Below are 17,699 nucleotides of genomic sequence, written 5' to 3'. Positions count from 1 at the left end.
TTCCGTCTTCTTGGACCGTTTGGTACAATGCGCGACTTGTGTGTTGAGCCAGATGCGCGTAGGAGACAAGTGATAAGCGAAGCGTGGGTTGCCTGCAATCCTCTGAGACAAACAAAACATGTCACTTGATCTCCAAACAGGAAAGCTTTACATGCTTCGTTTGTGGCAGACCATGATGTTCACAATGGTTCAGCCATGCAGTGCGATGTTTGGGGCCATTGCTTGCTCACTTAGAGTTCGAGAAAGGGGGGTGCCGTAGCACTTCCCAATTGCCCACGGGGTTATGATGTGGCTTGCAAGGAGCTCTTGTGTATTACTTCATGAAGTGAGTTGTGTTTAGTGTGACTCAATATTTCTTTATCACATGCCTTGTATGTGGTGATGTGGCAATCCTTCTAAGTGAAAAAAGTGTAAATGTGTTCAGTAAACATGATAAGCTGTAAATCACGTAATAATAATATAAGAATATGCAATACCATATATGATTTTTGTACAATTTACAAGTTCTGATATGTGTATTGGACACATTCCAATGAAATGTTCACTGGGGTCTATACTTCATTTCACCCTTTGTCCGAGCGTGGCGGACGCTACCAGCCAATCCAGCGTCGAAAGAGCGTCATGTGACCTTGTACTCCACATAACCAAAACGTCGCATGACACCCTCCCGGCGCCAGATTGGCTGGGGTGGCCCAGCATCCACTGGGCCACCCCAGCAGGAGCTCATTTCATGCCAAGCACCCTTTACCAAGGGTGTTAGCAAGCACCCTTCATGAAGGGTGCTTGCCTGAACGCCATAAGGGTGTTAGCCCAGGGACAAACTGATTTACACCCTTAAGTGTGTAAAAAGTTTTACTGTGTACTTGTCACAGGTTCGGTGAAAATTAACAATAAAAGATCCAAATAATATCCTATGCAAACAAATTTATAATTTTGATAGGACCGCTGACCGGACGATAGGTCCACGCCCTGGTGACTGACTCACGGTGAGGGGAGAATGAGCAACACAGACTCTTTTCTTTTCAGCCACAAAATAGTTTACTGAAAATCCGTTAGACAGTGCATAAAACAAAACAAACAAAACTTCCAACAGCAAGACACAACAGACCGCCCCATAGAGTAAGCGCTGAGGCGCGACTTATGTTGTATGATTATATCTGTACATGAAAAAAACACAGCGCTCGTTCAGAAAGAAAGTTTTCTGCAATATAAGTACTTGCACTCAAAGTAACAAAAAAAAACTAAAGGAGGGATAAACTATACAAAGTAATATGGGGGGTGAGTGGCGCGAACCTGAGTCCGGTGGGTGATGGGGGTGACGCGGCCTCTTGCGATGCCGACCGAACCTGGGAGGTCGATGTGCGCCTGGGTGCTGTCGGCGTGGCTCCTCGGCACAGGCACTCACCCACAAACGCACACACACTTGGGCGCCCAAAGCAGCGCTTGGACCAGGGAGCCCAAACTCCTCCCGTGCTCAGCCTTCCGTCGCTACCGCAGTCCCGCCCCAAACTTCGCGTTGCGTACACCCCGGGCCAAGTCTTCGCGCACACTGCCCTGACTCGGCTCGGAATCAAGCCGAGGTCCTCCCTTTCCCAAATTCCAGCGGCAGACACCACTCTCCCTCGTTCAAAAAAAAAATAATTGTTTTTCAACAGTTTCAACAACAAAATACATATCAACAAAAACACACGTCACACTGGCAGGCCCCGCAGTGAGCCTATCCCAGCGAACCATACAGCGCACCCCCACTCGGACATCTGGAAACCATTCCCAACATTCCGGGAAGCCGAAGGGCCCATCGCTACCAGCTAAAAACCTCGCGAGAATCGTCCTCGGGACGAGGGGGGGGGCCAGGGGGTCATAAAACAGAAAACGGACGGTGCCCGAACCCCGCCGCTCAACGCGCGGGGCCAGGGGGTCATAAAACAAAAAAAAAAACGGACGAGGAACGAACCCTGCCGCTCAATGCGCCGGGCCAGCCGAATGGACGGCAAGAACAAAAAGAAAAAAATCAATTCAAAAACCAAACACACAAAACGCTCGAATTCTGTGACACCACCCCCAATTCAAAAATATTCACCAGTGAATATAGAGAAATCACACAATTCGACACAAAACTGGGCGGTAGCCTGCACGTATGCATGCGACTGAACAGATATTTATCACGAACAACTGTAAACACCAAGCATTTTATAGTCGTACATACAAAAAAAAGAAATACAAATACAGTTCGGCTGCGTTCACTTCAGCAAATACCAACGCCATCTACAGGAGCCAGCAAAAAAAAAAAATTTGCGTTGGCTCTACCTTACAAGCGACTGAGGTAATCCGCCCCAACGTTCTCGCTCCCCTTGATGTATCGTACGCGAAAATCGTACTCCTGGAGCCGGAGGCTCCAACGCATCACACGAGCATTGGAATGTCGGGTACGATTGATGTAAAGCAAGGGCTGGTGATCTGTTTCCAGCACAAAGGGCCTCCCGTAGAGGTACGTGTGGAATTTCTGGATACCCCAGATCAGCGCCAGCCCCTCACGCTCAACGGTTGCGTAGGCGGCCTCCCTTTGCAGAAGCCTCCGACTCGCGTATGCAACCGGGTGTAGAACACCGTCATGCGCCTGGAGGAGGACTGCACCGATGCTTTGATCCGAAGCATCGGTTCTGAGAACGAAGGGCTTTTGGATGTCGGGCAGCCTAAGTATCGGCGCGCTTGCCAGCCTGCGCTTCAGCTCGCCGAAGGACTCCTCATGCTCCGGTTTCCAGTCGACTCGGTTGCTGCCTCCTTTTCGGGTCAAGCCGGTCAGGGGAGCGGCCACCTCTGCGTAGTTGGCGATGAATTCCCGATAATATCCCGCCAGCCCCAAGAATGAGCGCACCTGGCGCTTTGTCTCCGGTCGTTTCGCTCCTTGGATTTTCTCCACAAGTCCACTGAGAGGGGCCATTTTGCCTTTTCCAATCTGGTGCCCCAGGAAGGCAATTTCTTCCCTCCCAATTTCACACTTTGTGGGACGCACCGTAAGCCCCGCGGCCCGGATCTTCTCCAGCACCTCTCTGAGTGTCGCCAGGTGCTCCTCCCACGTGTTGCTTGCAATGAGGACATCGTCGTAGTAGTATAGAACCCCGGGCACCGCCCCAAGAAGACGTCGCATGAGCCTTGTGAAGATTGCCGGGGCCGTCTTTATCCCAAACGGCATGAATCTAAACTGGTAGAGTCCCGTGTCCGTTGAAAAGGCAGTCTTGGCCCGTGACTCCTCGGAGAGAGGGATCTGCCAGTACCCTTTCGTGAAATCTAGCTTCGAAAAATATTTCTTCGCTCCTATCTCCGAGAACAAGGTATCCACTCGGGGAATCGGTTCGGCATCGGTGTCCAGGACATCATTGAGCGCCCGAAAATCAATACATAGGCGATGGGTGCCGTCGGGCTTCTTCACGGCGAGGACAGGAGAGTTGTATGCCGAATGGGACCGCTCGATTATTCCCATCTCCCACATCTTCTGCACCTCGTCGTTGATCGTGTGGCGCACAGCATGCGGAAGTGGGTACTGCTTTGTGTGTACCGGTCTGGGGGCCGATATGTCCAACCGGCACTCCACTAGGTCCGTGCGCCCGGGTACATCTGAGAATACCACCTCAAACTCCTTGACGAGGGTCTGGGCTTGCCGCCGCTGTTGCTCCGTAAGCCCGTCAGCCATTGCCACGTCTCGACTATCCTCCACCCTTTCGAGGCTCAAGAGCGGCAGCCTGTCCTCCCACTCCCCCTCGTCCGGCGTTACCAGAGCACACTGAATGCCTTCCCCGCTCGCGGTCGTCGGGTCCCTCTCTTCGTATTTCTTTAACATGTTGATATGAAACAGTCTCGTTGCATGCCCGATGTCCACCGCATAGTCTACTTCGCCCTTCCTTGCCATGACGGGATAGGGCCCTCTCCACTGCATGAGCAGCTTATTGTTGTCTGTCGGGAGCAAGATTAGCACCCTGTCACCCGCGCTCAGGGCTCGGTTCCGAGCCTTCTTGTCGTAGTACTTCTTGTACCGAGCACCCGATCGTTCGAGTTCCTCATGGGCCAACCGGCAGGTCGCCTCCAGTCGGTTTCGGAGTTCGCACACGTACTCGTAGGTGGTACGGATCTCCGGCTCCAGGGCCTCATTCGTCCACAGCTCCTTTAGAACGGAGAGGGGCCCCCGCACATGTCGACCGTATAACAGTTCAAAGGGGGAAAACCCCAGACTCGCCTGCGGCACCTCTCGGTATGCGAAGAGAAGGGGTGCGAGGTACCGGTCCCAGTCTCTCGGCCTCTCCTGGCACATGCGTCGCATCATCATCTTGATAGTCCCGTTAAATTTCTCTACAAGGCCGTTGGCCATAGGGTGATATGGTGTGGTGTGGAGCTGTGTCATGGAGAGCAGCCTGCTCACCTCCTTCATCACATCTGACGTAAAGTTCGAGCCGCGGTCGCTCACGATTTCTTTTGGCAGACCGATCCGTGTAAACATCTCTACCAGGCCCTCAGCCACACGTTCCGTTGTAATATCCGGGAGGGCGACAGCGTCAGGGTATCGGGTGGCATAGTCGACCAATGTCAGGATATATCGATTCCCCTTCGCCGTCACCGGTGTGATGGGGCCCACGATGTCGACGGCCACCCGCTGGAAAGGAGTGTCTATCAAGGGCATCGTGCCGAGGGGTGCCTTCGTCACTTTTCCTTTTGGGGTGGTCCTCTGACACTGATCGCAAGACCTGACGAATCTCTTTACATCGGCTTGAAGTCCGGGCCAGTAGAATTCCTCTAGAACCCGGTGGGTGGTTTTCTCTGCTCCCTGGTGTCCAGCCAGGATGCCATCATGGGCCATCCGAAGCACCACGTCTCGTAGTCCCTGGGGAAGCACCAGCTGGTGCACTTCCCTCTCTACCGCAGGCCGAAAAATTCGGTACAGCAGCCCCTCGTGCATAGCGAACTCGTACCTGTCGTTTGAGTTTTTGCAAGTCATTTCTTTTCCCACACGCTCGAAGCACGTCTTTAGGCTGGGGTCTTCTTTTTGTTGTGTAGCCAACTCTTCCGGCCCCGCGGGGGCGCCTTCAATGCTTGGCACTCGTAGCGGACTGACGCCCTTCCCTGCCATCTTCTTCCTGGATCTAGTTTCCACGGCAGCCGTCGTCGAAACCCCAGTATTTTCTGGCTTGTCATCTGGGGCTCGGTTTTTGGTCTCGTCTGACCTATTCCAGTCTACGTCGGGGTCCCCGGGAGCACGCACATTCGGAATATTTCCCAGAATGACGTCGTACAATGGGCTGTCCATACACTTCGCAGTGATAGTCCCGCTGTAGAACGGAGTCTGGACATGTACTTTGGCCTCAGGTAAAACCTTCGCGGTTCCGTCGACCAAGTAGACGAGGCTCGACCGTCCCGTCAGGCTTTCGTCGGAAACGAGGTCCCGGCGCACCACAACAGTATTGCATCCCGTGTCTCGCAGAACCGTGACAGCCTGTCCCTGTAGCCTGCCGGCGGCCACCGGCATGTCACCTGTGAGAAGGGCGGCTGCGGACATTGCATTTACCACGGGTACCTTTGTGCCGTCCCGCAGCTCTACATAACCATTTCTCACACGATCCGATACGGCGTTCATCTCTTCCCCGGCCGCATGCAAGCAGGAAACCCGCGCCCCTCCGACCGGACTCCAGCACTTGTTAGCCGCGTGCCCCGTCTTGCCGCAATTCTGGCAGACCACTGCCTTCCTGTTTTGGTTCATTCCACTTCGACATTCAGCCGCCAAATGTCCGCTCTTGCCGCACAAGAAACATTTTCCCGGGGACCTGTTGTTTTCGTTCCGTTTTCCGTTGGGCTTCAGATGGCATGCATTTTGAGAGGGACCCCCTCCAGTATCCTCGTGCCTTACGGGCTCCTGCTCCTGGGCCTCGAGATAGCGGTCTGCGAGGCTCGCTATGTCCTCCAGCGCTCTGCCCTTTCGCTCTCGTAAAAACAGGGACATCTTCGGCGATACGCTTCGAACAAACTGCTCCGTAAGCAGTAAGTTACGCAAGGCGGAGAATTCTCTCTCTGTTCCCGACAGGCCGATCCAACGGTCAAAAAGGCTGGACAACCTAGCCGCATACTGTGTACCCGTTTCACCCTTGTCGGGCCTTGCACCTCTGAACTTGTCCCGAAAGCCGTCGGCGGTTAAGCGAAACCTCTGGAGGAGCGCCTTCTTCACCTTTTCGTACTCGAGCGAATCCTCCGGGGTTAGTCGGGCAAACACCGCCAACGCCTCTCCGGACAAGCATACGCTCAAGGCCGTGGCCCATTGCTCCTGCGGCCAGAGCTGCCCGGTCGCAAGTCTCTCGAAGCGCGACAAATAAGCGTCGAGATCATCTTTCTTTTCGTCAAACGTTGGTAGCCACCGCTGTGGGCTCTTGACCAACGCCGACGCTGTCCCGTTCTCACCTGTCCCTGGCGGAGCCGCGTTCTGCAGTTCCTGCAGTTTAATCTTAAGCTCCAAGCTTCGAAGCTCCGCCTCCCGTGCCTGCTCTTGTTCTTGAGCTTTCGTTGCTCTGTCCTGGGCCCTTTCGTGATCAACCCATTTCTTGAGAGCCGCTCCCTCAAGTCCGAGCTCTTTGCCGCACGCGATTAGCTCGTTGAGCTCCATATTTTGTTCAAACTCGCTCTAGTTCCTGTACAAGGGTTTAAACTCCCGCCTCATTAGCGATCGGCAAGCCAAGCGGTGGGGTCCCGCATACACGTAGGCTCTATACAGCCCGTCATTTACGGTAACGGTTAACTGTACACTCTCCGTTCCAGTCCCCTCTCAGCCCGAGCCGTCACCGTGGTCAGCAGGTCCTGTCGCGGACGCCAGTTTGTCACAGGTTCGGTGAAAATTAACAATAAAAGATCCAAATAATATCCTATGCAAACAAATTTATAATTTTGATAGGACCGCTGACCGGACGATAGGTCCACGCCCTGGTGACTGACTCACGGTGAGGGGAGAATGAGCAACACAGACTCTTTTCTTTTCAGCCACAAAATAGTTTACTGAAAATCCGTTAGACAGTGCATAAAACAAAACAAACAAAACTTCCAACAGCAAGACACAACAGACCGCCCCATAGAGTAAGCGCTGAGGCGCGACTTATGTTGTATGATTATATCTGTACATGAAAAAAAACACAGCGCTCGTTCAGAAAGAAAGTTTTCTGCAATATAAGTACTTGCACTCAAAGTAACAAAAAAAAACTAAAGGAGGGATAAACTATACAAAGTAATATGGGGGGTGAGTGGCGCGAACCTGAGTCCGGTGGGTGATGGGGGTGACGCGGCCTCTTGCGATGCCGACCGAACCTGGGAGGTCGATGTGCGCCTGGGTGCTGTCGGCGTGGCTCCTCGGCACAGGCACTCACCCACAAACGCACACACACTTGGGCGCCCAAAGCAGCGCTTGGACCAGGGAGCCCAAACTCCTCCCGTGCTCAGCCTTCCGTCGCTACCGCAGTCCCGCCCCAAACTTCGCGTTGCGTACACCCCGGGCCAAGTCTTCGCGCACACTGCCCTGACTCGGCTCGGAATCAAGCCGAGGTCCTCCCTTTCCCAAATTCCAGCGGCAGACACCACTCTCCCTCGTTCAAAAAAAAAATAATTGTTTTTCAACAGTTTCAACAACAAAATACATATCAACAAAAACACACGTCACACTGGCAGGCCCCGCAGTGAGCCTATCCCAGCGAACCATACAGCGCACCCCCACTCGGACATCTGGAAACCATTCCCAACATTCCGGGAAGCCGAAGGGCCCATCGCTACCAGCTAAAAACCTCGCGAGAATCGTCCTCGGGACGAGGGGGGGGGCCAGGGGGTCATAAAACAGAAAACGGACGGTGCCCGAACCCCGCCGCTCAACGCGCGGGGCCAGGGGGTCATAAAACAAAAAAAAAAACGGACGAGGAACGAACCCTGCCGCTCAATGCGCCGGGCCAGCCGAATGGACGGCAAGAACAAAAAGAAAAAAATCAATTCAAAAACCAAACACACAAAACGCTCGAATTCTGTGACAGTACTCAAGGCTTCTCTTTCCCATTAGTGCCAGTAAACTTGTGTAAAGTGAAAAGTATTGTAACCGAACAGTAAAGAGTTTTAGTAGATCGCTCCCATGACTCCGATAACGATACCCGATACTCCGCTACCGCCTCCCTTGTGCATCCATAGTACCGTTATCGGGGCTTTCGGAGGTATCGGAACGATCTACTAAAACTCTCTATTGTTGCACTGTCCCTTCACCTAAAGTTACTTCTTTTTATTTGTTTTTTTTTTACTGCTGCACTACCGGGGGATCTTAATGGTGGGACAACATACCATCCCTGAACCCACGACGACTGGAATGGTGGTCGCAGCCAGCGTCGTAGGATTTAGTGCTCAAAAAGTCCAATAAATATTGAGCAGCATTGCATCAGCTTCGCGTGTCATTACTATGTAAAAGTTTCTGGGGTTGAGTTCTCAAACTTGACCTCCCGAAACTCTTGACAGTCTTCTGAGCAACACCCAAATTTTCTGGCGGTCTGTGATAAATTATGTATTAAGTGTATAACTACAGCCACTTTCGGCCAGTGACTGGCCGGAAGTCAATGGCTAGTGGCTGGCCAAACGTGAATGGCCAGTGGCTGGCCGAAAGTGACTGGCCTTATGTGAATGGCAAGTCACTGGCCTAAAGTGAATGGCCAGTCACTGGCCAAATATGAATGGCCAGTCATGGCCAAAGGTGAATGGCCAGTCTCTGGCCTAAAGTGAATGGCCAGCCACTGGACAAAGGTGAATGGCCAGTCACCGACCTAAAGTGAATGGCCAGTCACTGGCCTAAAGTGAATGGCCAGCGACTGGCATAAAGTGAATGGCAAGTCACCAGACGAGGACGAAAACACTGCTATTGCCAAGCACTTTGGCCAAGCTTGGGCCATCGAAAATCTGGTTGGCCATAGTACACTTGCCAGCGATGGCCCATTCACAACGTGCTGCTTGGGCAGCCGGTATCGTGGCAGCAGGGAACCGTGGCCCAAATCGCCAGTCCCGACACCTACATGGTCAACGTAGAAGGCCGAGTGCGATTCACCCATGTCAACTTACAACGTAAAGTGACTTCGCTCCAGACCCTAAATCAAGATTGCTCAGGGTTTCCGGAGGTTGGACGGAGCGAGGAGGAAAGGACGCGCATCGTGCACGTTCGCCAGTCCCAACCACTGGGAGTCGTCGCAGCGGCAGTGCCCCCCGGTCAACATCACGAGACACGAGACGTTCTCGCGGCGAAGCATCAGGGTTCCGGCTACCACCTCCAAGCGGCTAGCAAAGCAAACATCGAAGTGACCCGGCCCACCCCCATCCCCACCACGAGTCCTGACCCAACAGCGGACGGACAGTAAAGGGCTGTTTATACTCCGTCGTAACGTGAACGAGCGCACGCGTTCGTTCACGCTCGATGACGCTGTCTACGAACGGGGTGTCTATACTCCAACGTCGAGTTGAACGCGGCGCCGCGCTGAGCAGCTCAACGCGCGACGTCGTAGCTTGCGACGGACTTGGACATGCTCCACGTTCGACGTTGGACGTCGCCGCCGCCGACGCAGGGTATCCCAGAAGCCCTCGCGCGAATGCCTCATTCGGGAGCGGGGTCGTCGGGGCTAGTCGGAGTGTGGTGCGAGACGCTCATTTCTGGGATCTGGACCTGTCGTTCTTGCCGTGTGTCGTGTGCTGTTGTGTTCCCGTGTTAGTGTGCGTATTTAACGTTCGTGCGCTTGACTGGGCGATTGTGTGCGTGGACGTGGACCGTTCCGAGGATGCGCTACCTTCGATTCTCGATAGGCCTATCGACCTAACGAGCCGGTGGTGGTGGGCCGTGGTGTTGGGGTGCCGGCAAAAGCTGGAAGCTCGATGACGCGCCAGAGGTAGGGTTAATTAGAATTAAGGATGACCTAATGTGTGTGCTATTTATTATCATGTGCCAGTCGCACTCACTGGCAGTCGTTCCCGATCGAAAAAGCGTCGTCGAATGTACGGGAACGGCGGTCACGGAAACCTCTGAACTATTTAGCCGGCCAGAAATTTTCAATTGGGCTGTCCCAGCTTGTAAATGGTCTCAGCTTGTAAACGATAGTAACGATACGGGATCCTGTATTATTTGTATAGGCTTTGTAAAGTGCGTTACAATTTCGAACGCGTACATTGCCTAATTTAGGTATCGTCCGCTCTCTTCGGTGTCCGGTGCTTAAAGGGACACTGACAGGGTATTTATGCTCGCCGAGGTTTTTAGTTGTACGGGACATATGAGGGCTCAACTACCCAGAACAGAATTTGCGGCTCGAAATTCGGTTTCTTTCCGCCCGAAAACCGCCGATCAAGAACTGGCCGGTTCGAGTCTCGCTCATTCTCTTTTTCGCGGTCGCGGGCCGTTTTCTAAGGTATCGATGCGACCACAAAATTTAATCAAAGTCGTGGGTCACTGAAGGCACACACTCAATATTAAAAATAAAAAAAAAATATGAAACCCATTTTTTGTGGCTTCTAAAAAGCTGTAAATACGTTGATTGAAAAAAAATTCCACAGACAACCGGAAGCATTCTGTGCGTTCGTCGTTTCGCGTCGCGTATCGTGGGACTCGCGGGGACGGCGATGGCAGCGGACGACGGGCGTGGGACCTCTATTTCAGAACTGTCGTTCGCGGTACCGGCGAATTCTGTCTATCGTTAAAAGAGAAATTTGGGACTGATCAAAAGAATTGGTATTCATCCCGTACGACACGCCCAGCCATCAAGCCGATTTGCACGAAGACGTCGCCGAGCCGTCGCTCCCTTCTTGTGGCTGAAGACATCGCTCGCGCAAACGTCAAGCACGACGTGTCTACTTCGAGTTGAATATGCACGCGTACGATTTCTTCACTAGGTGGGAATGTCCCCAAAGCGTGGTGCTTCCCGACTTCGACCCGGGAGTGCTTTTGCTAAAGAAAAATCGACAGCAAACTTTCCAACTTACAGTTTACCGGCTGAATTATTACTAAGGAAAGAGATCCCCGACAGAAAAGATGCCTCAGTAGCTCAGTGGGAAAGACGTCCGGTTCACACGCGGTAGACCGGGATCGATCCCCCCTGAAACTTTTTTTTATTTTTTCAAACATTTTTCGATGTTTACATATCTTTTTCTTTTTTTTTTTTTTACAATCATCCCTGAGAAACAAACAAAAAAACAACAAACAAATGTTGTGGACGATACTTCGCTGAATTAAATGGTATGGGATTTCCGTTTTGACACCTGCGAACTCAATGTAATCACTTTCCACAAAATGAAACGAGCATATAAATCAGGTAGCGTCCGCTTTCCGAGGTGCCCTTATATGTTCTACAGGAATTGCAGCCAGCCATTGGTCCCGATCCCGTTGATCTTTCGGAAACTCTGTCGCACAATGCCACTTTTTTTCGGATGCAGTACATGTGAGCCAACTCTTCACGCAACATCTTGGGTGTATTCTTTTCGCAGCCGATCATGGAAATTCACCACGGGCACTCACTACTCATCTCCAACTCCTCAATGTACAAAACAACTCATCTTGGAGTACAGAACAACGAGCGGAACAAACATAACTGTAAAATAATCGCACGGCGAGCAGTTCCCGCACGCCGCATCGCACGCCGCATGTCGTGTCGTCTGCTACGGAAAGGAAAAAAAAAAAAAAAGCGCACGGTCGGGTGTCGCCACGTGACTTCCGCCACTCACTCTCTTCTCTCCACTTCTCCGACCTCCGTCGGGTTTCGGTTTCGGTTTCGAGCAGCTGCGTCTTTTGGCTTTATTAAAAAAATACGCTACTCTTGCAAAATATTAATTGGGTAGTCCTCCGACACCATAATAAAGCGCCTGGCAAAAAATTTAAAAAAAAATTTGGGGGGTGTCAGTGTCCCTTTAAGTCAGCGTGAAAGTCTACTATGAGGATAACATACCGGCTACCTGTCAGAAAGAGGTTTCTGTGGAATATCGAGTGCATAGATTTCATTGAAGCATTCCGGCGAAATCGCCGGGGTCGCTTGGCAGGATTCCGGCGAACCTGCAAACAGCTAAATTCAAAGGTTATCGGGCTCTTTCTTTCTTTTTTTTTTTTTTCGTTGACATTTGTGTGGCATTTAAGAGAAAATAAATGCTGGTTTTCACTCGTTATCACCATCATTTGCTTGTTTTCGAACTGCTAACCGCTACCCCGAATGGTGTTTTGAAGCGTGACATGACAACACGAGGACGAACTACACTGACCGTTTGCCTCTAGGCTAGATGGCGCAAACTACCGCCCATTTTGTGCGTAGAGATGATGCGGTTGCCACGGAGACGCGCGTGCGTAAAGTGGGGCAGTTCGTCGGGGCGCGCTGAACCAGCGTTGGTCTGCGCTGGACTGTAAACACCATCGTTCGGGCGCTTCTCGGCGCAACGTAGTGGCCGACGAACGTCGGTCTGCGCCGGCGCGCGTTGCGTTCGTCGACGTTGGAGTATAAACAGCCCTTAAGACCCAGCGTTAATACGTCAAAGTAGCCGCTTTCGAAGACCTCCTGAAATATTTGCCGCAGAAAACTTCAAGCAGAAGTCCAAGCAAAAAAAAAAGTTGGGTCTTGTGTAATGAGAGGGGAAGGCTGTAAACAGGACGTTACGATATCAGCTCCGATAAGCCGAGGCTACGCGATGCTTTCCGATAAACCAGTATTTCGTTCCATTACCGAACTCAGCGTTGCGAGCGTGTCTGTCTTGGCCGCGATAGAACAGTTGCCATGATTACGTTGACCATAGCAGACGGACTTTATGAAGTGGAAGGAGACGGCGGGTTGGCGAGATCAAGTGTGTACTTGGGCTCTTTTGCTTTTTTTTTTTTTTCAATAGGTGGAACGTGAACAAAAAGAGTTCGAAATAAAGAATATATACTCAGATGGCTGATTTTGTTCAGCGTCTCAGATTTTGACAAGCCTCACGTGAAACGCACGTTTTTAGCTCGCAATTGAGACCAAGATTTCGTACTGCAAATTGGGGCTATAATTACTACCGATGTGCCCTAAGGTCTTTGGGAAAACTAGAATCAATTGGGCGAAAGGTGGGTATTCATACGCATTTCGATCAAACGTGTATCATATTACATTTAGTTTTATTTTGAGCTTCATCACCTGACATTGCGCGTAAAAACAACCTACAAACTATCAGTGAAAACAAAATTTAGTGCAACGGTAAATGCCGCTCGAGTAAACCGGAAGATTTATGAGCCCTCTAAATAAACAAGCTCATGATGTCAGGCAGTGTACACTACCTATGTGAAAGGGATAACGGCCTGTCATGAGCGCAGCCCTTGAAGGCGTGCACAGGGGCTGAGCGTAGTGCTGGTTCAGAATAATGCCGTCTGCCGCCATCGCATCCATGTTCGGAGTGGGAATCTGGGACGAGCCATGAATGCTTGTGTCATCCCATCCCTATGGAGGAAAGGTATCTTATTGGAACATTCATAAAAAAAAACAATATACTTTGTCATACAAAAACCTATACGGCTAAAAGGCGAAGATACAACTTTTAGGCAGCTATAGCATGGCAGCTAGAAAAGGCATTTGGAATTAGTTGCGAGACCATATACGAATCTTAAACTCTCACAAAAATCATGACATATTTCATAGAGTTCTATGACACGCCCCTACTGATGTAATAAAATTAGCCATACAAATGTTCTACCTGACTAAACTAAGAGGCTATAAACGGCTAAAGAAACCTGTGGAAAACTTATAGGTATGCATAGCATGCAGGCTAAAAAAAAAACATTGGTCAAGCAATACATTATCAAGCAGGACATAAAAAAGTTAGTGGCCGCTGAAAAGGCTAGAGCCGTGTCGGCTACAGAATTTATAAAATAAATATTATTTCCCAGAAAACATAGCGTGAACAACTAAATAGATTCTCTGAAAAGCTGTAGGCAGCTGCGGGGGAGAAATAGCAACTATACTCCCCTAGAAGCTTAGTTGAAACCTAAACCCATTGGGACAACAACATAAATTATTTGTTTGTGTTTCTGATGCAGCGCTCGGCTGCCATAGCCCAACGGTGCGTCAGTGTTTGGCTGTTGCTGAAGTTCACGTTGAAGCACCGATTGAACACGTGTCAAAGCAAACCCTAATGCAACACTCGTGTTCAATCTTCCCCGCTTGATCAATAAAAATGACGTAAAATATTACGTTCACGGGTCTGGTGATGGGTAAACAAGCTCTGTGGAAAACAAGCAAGACAAAGCGCCCCATAATGTTCGATCTCCTCGACCATAGCGTGCAGACCGAATTCGACCATAACGCCCGGCAGGCTACCAGAAACGTTGTAATTACTCGGGAGTGGGGGAGGACGATGGAGGTGGTGGCAAAGAGGAAGATTTTTTTGCCTGGTTCCTGTATTGTTCACTTAAATTTCTTTTTCTCGCCTTTGTTGCACTGTTTATCAGCAATTTGTTTGCACCAAGTGATGCATCCGGAACTCGTAATTGAAGTCGCTGCATCTAGCATAGACACCGTTTGGAATGACGGCTGTCCGCTGTCTTTTTTTCAGATGAGCACTGCCAGACTTTCCCTCATTGACGGCGGGAGGAGCCTGCGTCGAAAAATGTCCGGAAACACCCTCACCAGCTTGGGGCAAAGTAGGTCCGCGTATCTGTTTTCTAGAATTCGACGCCGATCACGTCAGGTCCCGGCGATTTGTTGCCCCATTGCTTCTTGATGGTTCATTGTACTTCTAATTATCGGGTGAGAGCACTTATCAGGACTACAGCACACGGCTTGAGGCGAGTCGCCTGGCGCAGATATATAAATACATTGCGACCGTTTTTATCTCGCGTGATTTCTCTTTTATTTTGGCTCATATTTACTTCTCCTGGCAGTAACTTTACCCGAAGCTTCTATATCATAAGGGGGCGGTTATTTGGACCCCAGTTGAAAGCCTTTGCGATCAGTTCCTGCGAGCGAAATTAAAGTTTTGTACTCGAAGCGACACGGATTTCTCTGCCATTAGGCAAGGACGCTAGGTACTTCCATGTCCCCATGAAGCTCGTCACGTGACATAAAAATCCCTCTTGGCCGCAACGGTGGCCGCGTCCGCGAGATGAGCAGACCGCCCCAGGGACGCTGCAAAAAGGGACTCGTTCGGACTTGTTTTCGGCAGTACCATAGCCTTCTCTATACTTACAAAGCCTGGCAGCTCGACGACGGAGCCATAAAGTGCCCGGTCGCAGATTTGGAGCGCGAGGATCTGGTTGTACAGAGCATCAAAGAGCCATTGCTCGGGGAACCTGGAGGTCAGAGCACAGCTTTTGCAACGGTGAGGACCCGAAACACACTTGTTCGCTCGGGAGAAGTGTGTTTCGGCATCTCACCGCAGCGGGGCGCCAGTCACGTGGCTCAAAGAAAACTTCCCATCGTCGGCCTCTACAGATCAACATGTAAACCTTATGGGGCAGGTGCATATAGATCGCCTACTCACGAAATTGCACGTGGATACAACGCAGGGCTTGGGCGGATTCTTAGCTAAGGTGTTGAAACGCTTGAAATCAGATTCATGAGATCAAATGGCGCACCTATTTAGTCACATAGTTCGCGAAGATGAATAAGTTCCCAGTGATTGGAGACGTAGTCGAGCCACGTTCATTCCCAAGAAAGGAGGCAACAAACAGCGATTGAGTGATTACCACCTTCTCACTGTCACAGCCATTGAATTGCATACAGGGAGTTTGCAAACATTCTCAATTTGCGCATATCCTATTGGGCCGAGAGTACTGGTGTTCTCATGGAACTATAAAACGGTTTTCGCAAGGATCGTCGGCTTGATGACAACGTAATCCTAAAGCGGTGCACAGAAATCTCGCGGGCGGAAAAGTGGAATCTGATCTGCTGCTTTCTAGACGTTGCTAAACTTCAACAGCTCAAGATGCCTGAACCCTGTGTAGGATTTATACCGCGACCCTATGATGGCAATCACGTGATGGCAACGTTCAACGGGGTCTCCTCTAATGACGTTCTGGTATGCAGAGGTCTATGTCAGGGCCCTTCCCGTTGTCACCTGTTCTTTACAAGCTCTACACATCCAATATGGAGAAAGCACTGGAACGAACGGGCGTTGGCTTTTTTCTGCAACACACTCTACATGGAGACGTCGTCAGTTGGCGGCTTCCTGGACTCGCTTTTGCAGATGACATTGTCCTTATGGCCGATAAACTGTAAGATATGAAGGTGCTGCTGGTCGCCTGTGAAACAGAAGCGGCTCGACTTCGACCACGGTTCAACGCAAAAAAGTCGGCAATTGACCGTTCCTACGGAGAAATGGAGGGCTTTGAATCCCTTACCATTCAGAACGCTGTGCCCCCTATTAGTACCAAGTACAAATAACTTGGGGTGACTCTAACTACTTCAGCAGATTATCTGGCAGAACACCACCAGAACCTCAAGACATCGGCACTGAGAAAGCGCAATGTTCTTCGTCGTCGGAAAGAAAGGGCCTGTGGAGCTGCAACGGTTATTTAATAACCCGAAAACTGTGGAAAGCTGTCGCTGTACCGGGCCTTACTTTCGTCAATGCTGTTACATGAGTCCCCAGCGAGATTAGGGAATATCTTGAGCGACGGCAAAGAGAGATCGGGTGCCAGGCGCTGGGATGTCACGGGAGAGGCTAATCAACTTGTCAAAGCTGACCTTGGCTGGTCCTCGTTTGAGGCACGGGAGGCCAGCAGCAAGCTGGAGTATTACGCCCGACGCGACGTATGGACGGAGATCGCTGGGTACGAAGTCTTTTTATGTACAGTCATTTAAACAACCTACACACGACAGGGAGGTGGCGTACCAATCAACTGGGGACAAAGTACGGGCCTTATTGATCACGACGAGCCCTCTACGAAAAAAGATTGGGTTGCGAGGGTGAGAGGACAGATAAACATCGCCGAGACAAACCTGTGGCGAGCCGACATGGAAGGACATTTCAGCATGCACCTATACGCGGCTTTCCAGACCAACATCGCTCCCGTCCGCTGGTGTGTAAATAGACTGGGCAGCCGATTCTTTGCCGAGGCCCGCGGTGATGCCTTGCGCACCCGCACCTACTGGGAGCGGTACGATGTGAGCGTGACCGAAACCCTGTGCAGGTTATGTGGTGAGGTAAAAGTGACTATCCGACACTTGCTCCTTGAGTGTCCGGCAATCCTACCTGCGACAGACGTCGGCACCCGCATTGAGCAGACCGTCGGTTTATACGGAGGAGAACAAACATGTGATGTGCTCAAAGAGGAGAGAGAGAGAGAGAGGGAGAGAGAAAATATATTCATTTTAACACGCCTAGTCCGGCGCTTCATCAAAGAGGAGGCTCGAGGCAAGATGGACAGTGCACTCGTGATACTTCAGAGTGACTACGAACCATTTCTCTGACTTTTGAGTTCTTTTTATTTCCATTATCTTTTCTTTTCTTCTTTTCTTTATTGGCATGTCTATTTTTATAGACGCTCGTTAAAAAGAACAATTTCCGCCAGAAATACATACTTACATACATGCCTACATATTCTCATCAGTTGTCTGCCGCTTCACCTTTTCCATTTCGGCGGCCGGTTCTCGTGGCGATCTGCCCGGTTCTGTCAGAATATAGAACGCTATGGGCAGTTCAAACTTCAGCGTCTCAGACTGCCACATATAGAGAGG

The 17,699-nt window shown here is 50.8% G+C and overlaps 1 protein-coding gene across 1 annotated transcript; it reads right to left on the bottom strand.

The window, feature by feature from the left end:
• Positions 1-1,478: 1,478 nt before the first annotated feature.
• On the bottom strand, positions 1,479-5,986 carry LOC115328423. Its single transcript, XM_029989619.3, has one exon. It carries the CDS (start codon positions 5,984-5,986, stop codon positions 2,309-2,311), a length of 3,678 nt encoding a protein of 1,225 aa, XP_029845479.2. The 3' UTR covers positions 1,479-2,308.
• Between the last annotated feature and the right edge of the window lie 11,713 nt (positions 5,987-17,699).

The sequence above is a fragment of the Ixodes scapularis genome, unplaced genomic scaffold, assembly GCF_016920785.2.
Source record: "Ixodes scapularis isolate PalLabHiFi unplaced genomic scaffold, ASM1692078v2 PGA_scaffold10__122_contigs__length_95168666, whole genome shotgun sequence".
Classification (NCBI taxonomy): domain Eukaryota; kingdom Metazoa; phylum Arthropoda; class Arachnida; order Ixodida; family Ixodidae; genus Ixodes; species Ixodes scapularis.
The sequence above is the reverse complement of the archived record's forward strand: the minus strand, read 5'-3'. Positions and strand labels throughout refer to the sequence as shown.

What these genes read in the sequence shown, in the direction of transcription:
- LOC115328423 (XM_029989619.3), bottom strand. Translation starts at nt 5,986, where the DNA reads ATGTCCCTGTTTTTACGAGAGCGAAAGGGCAGAGCGCTGGAGGACATA.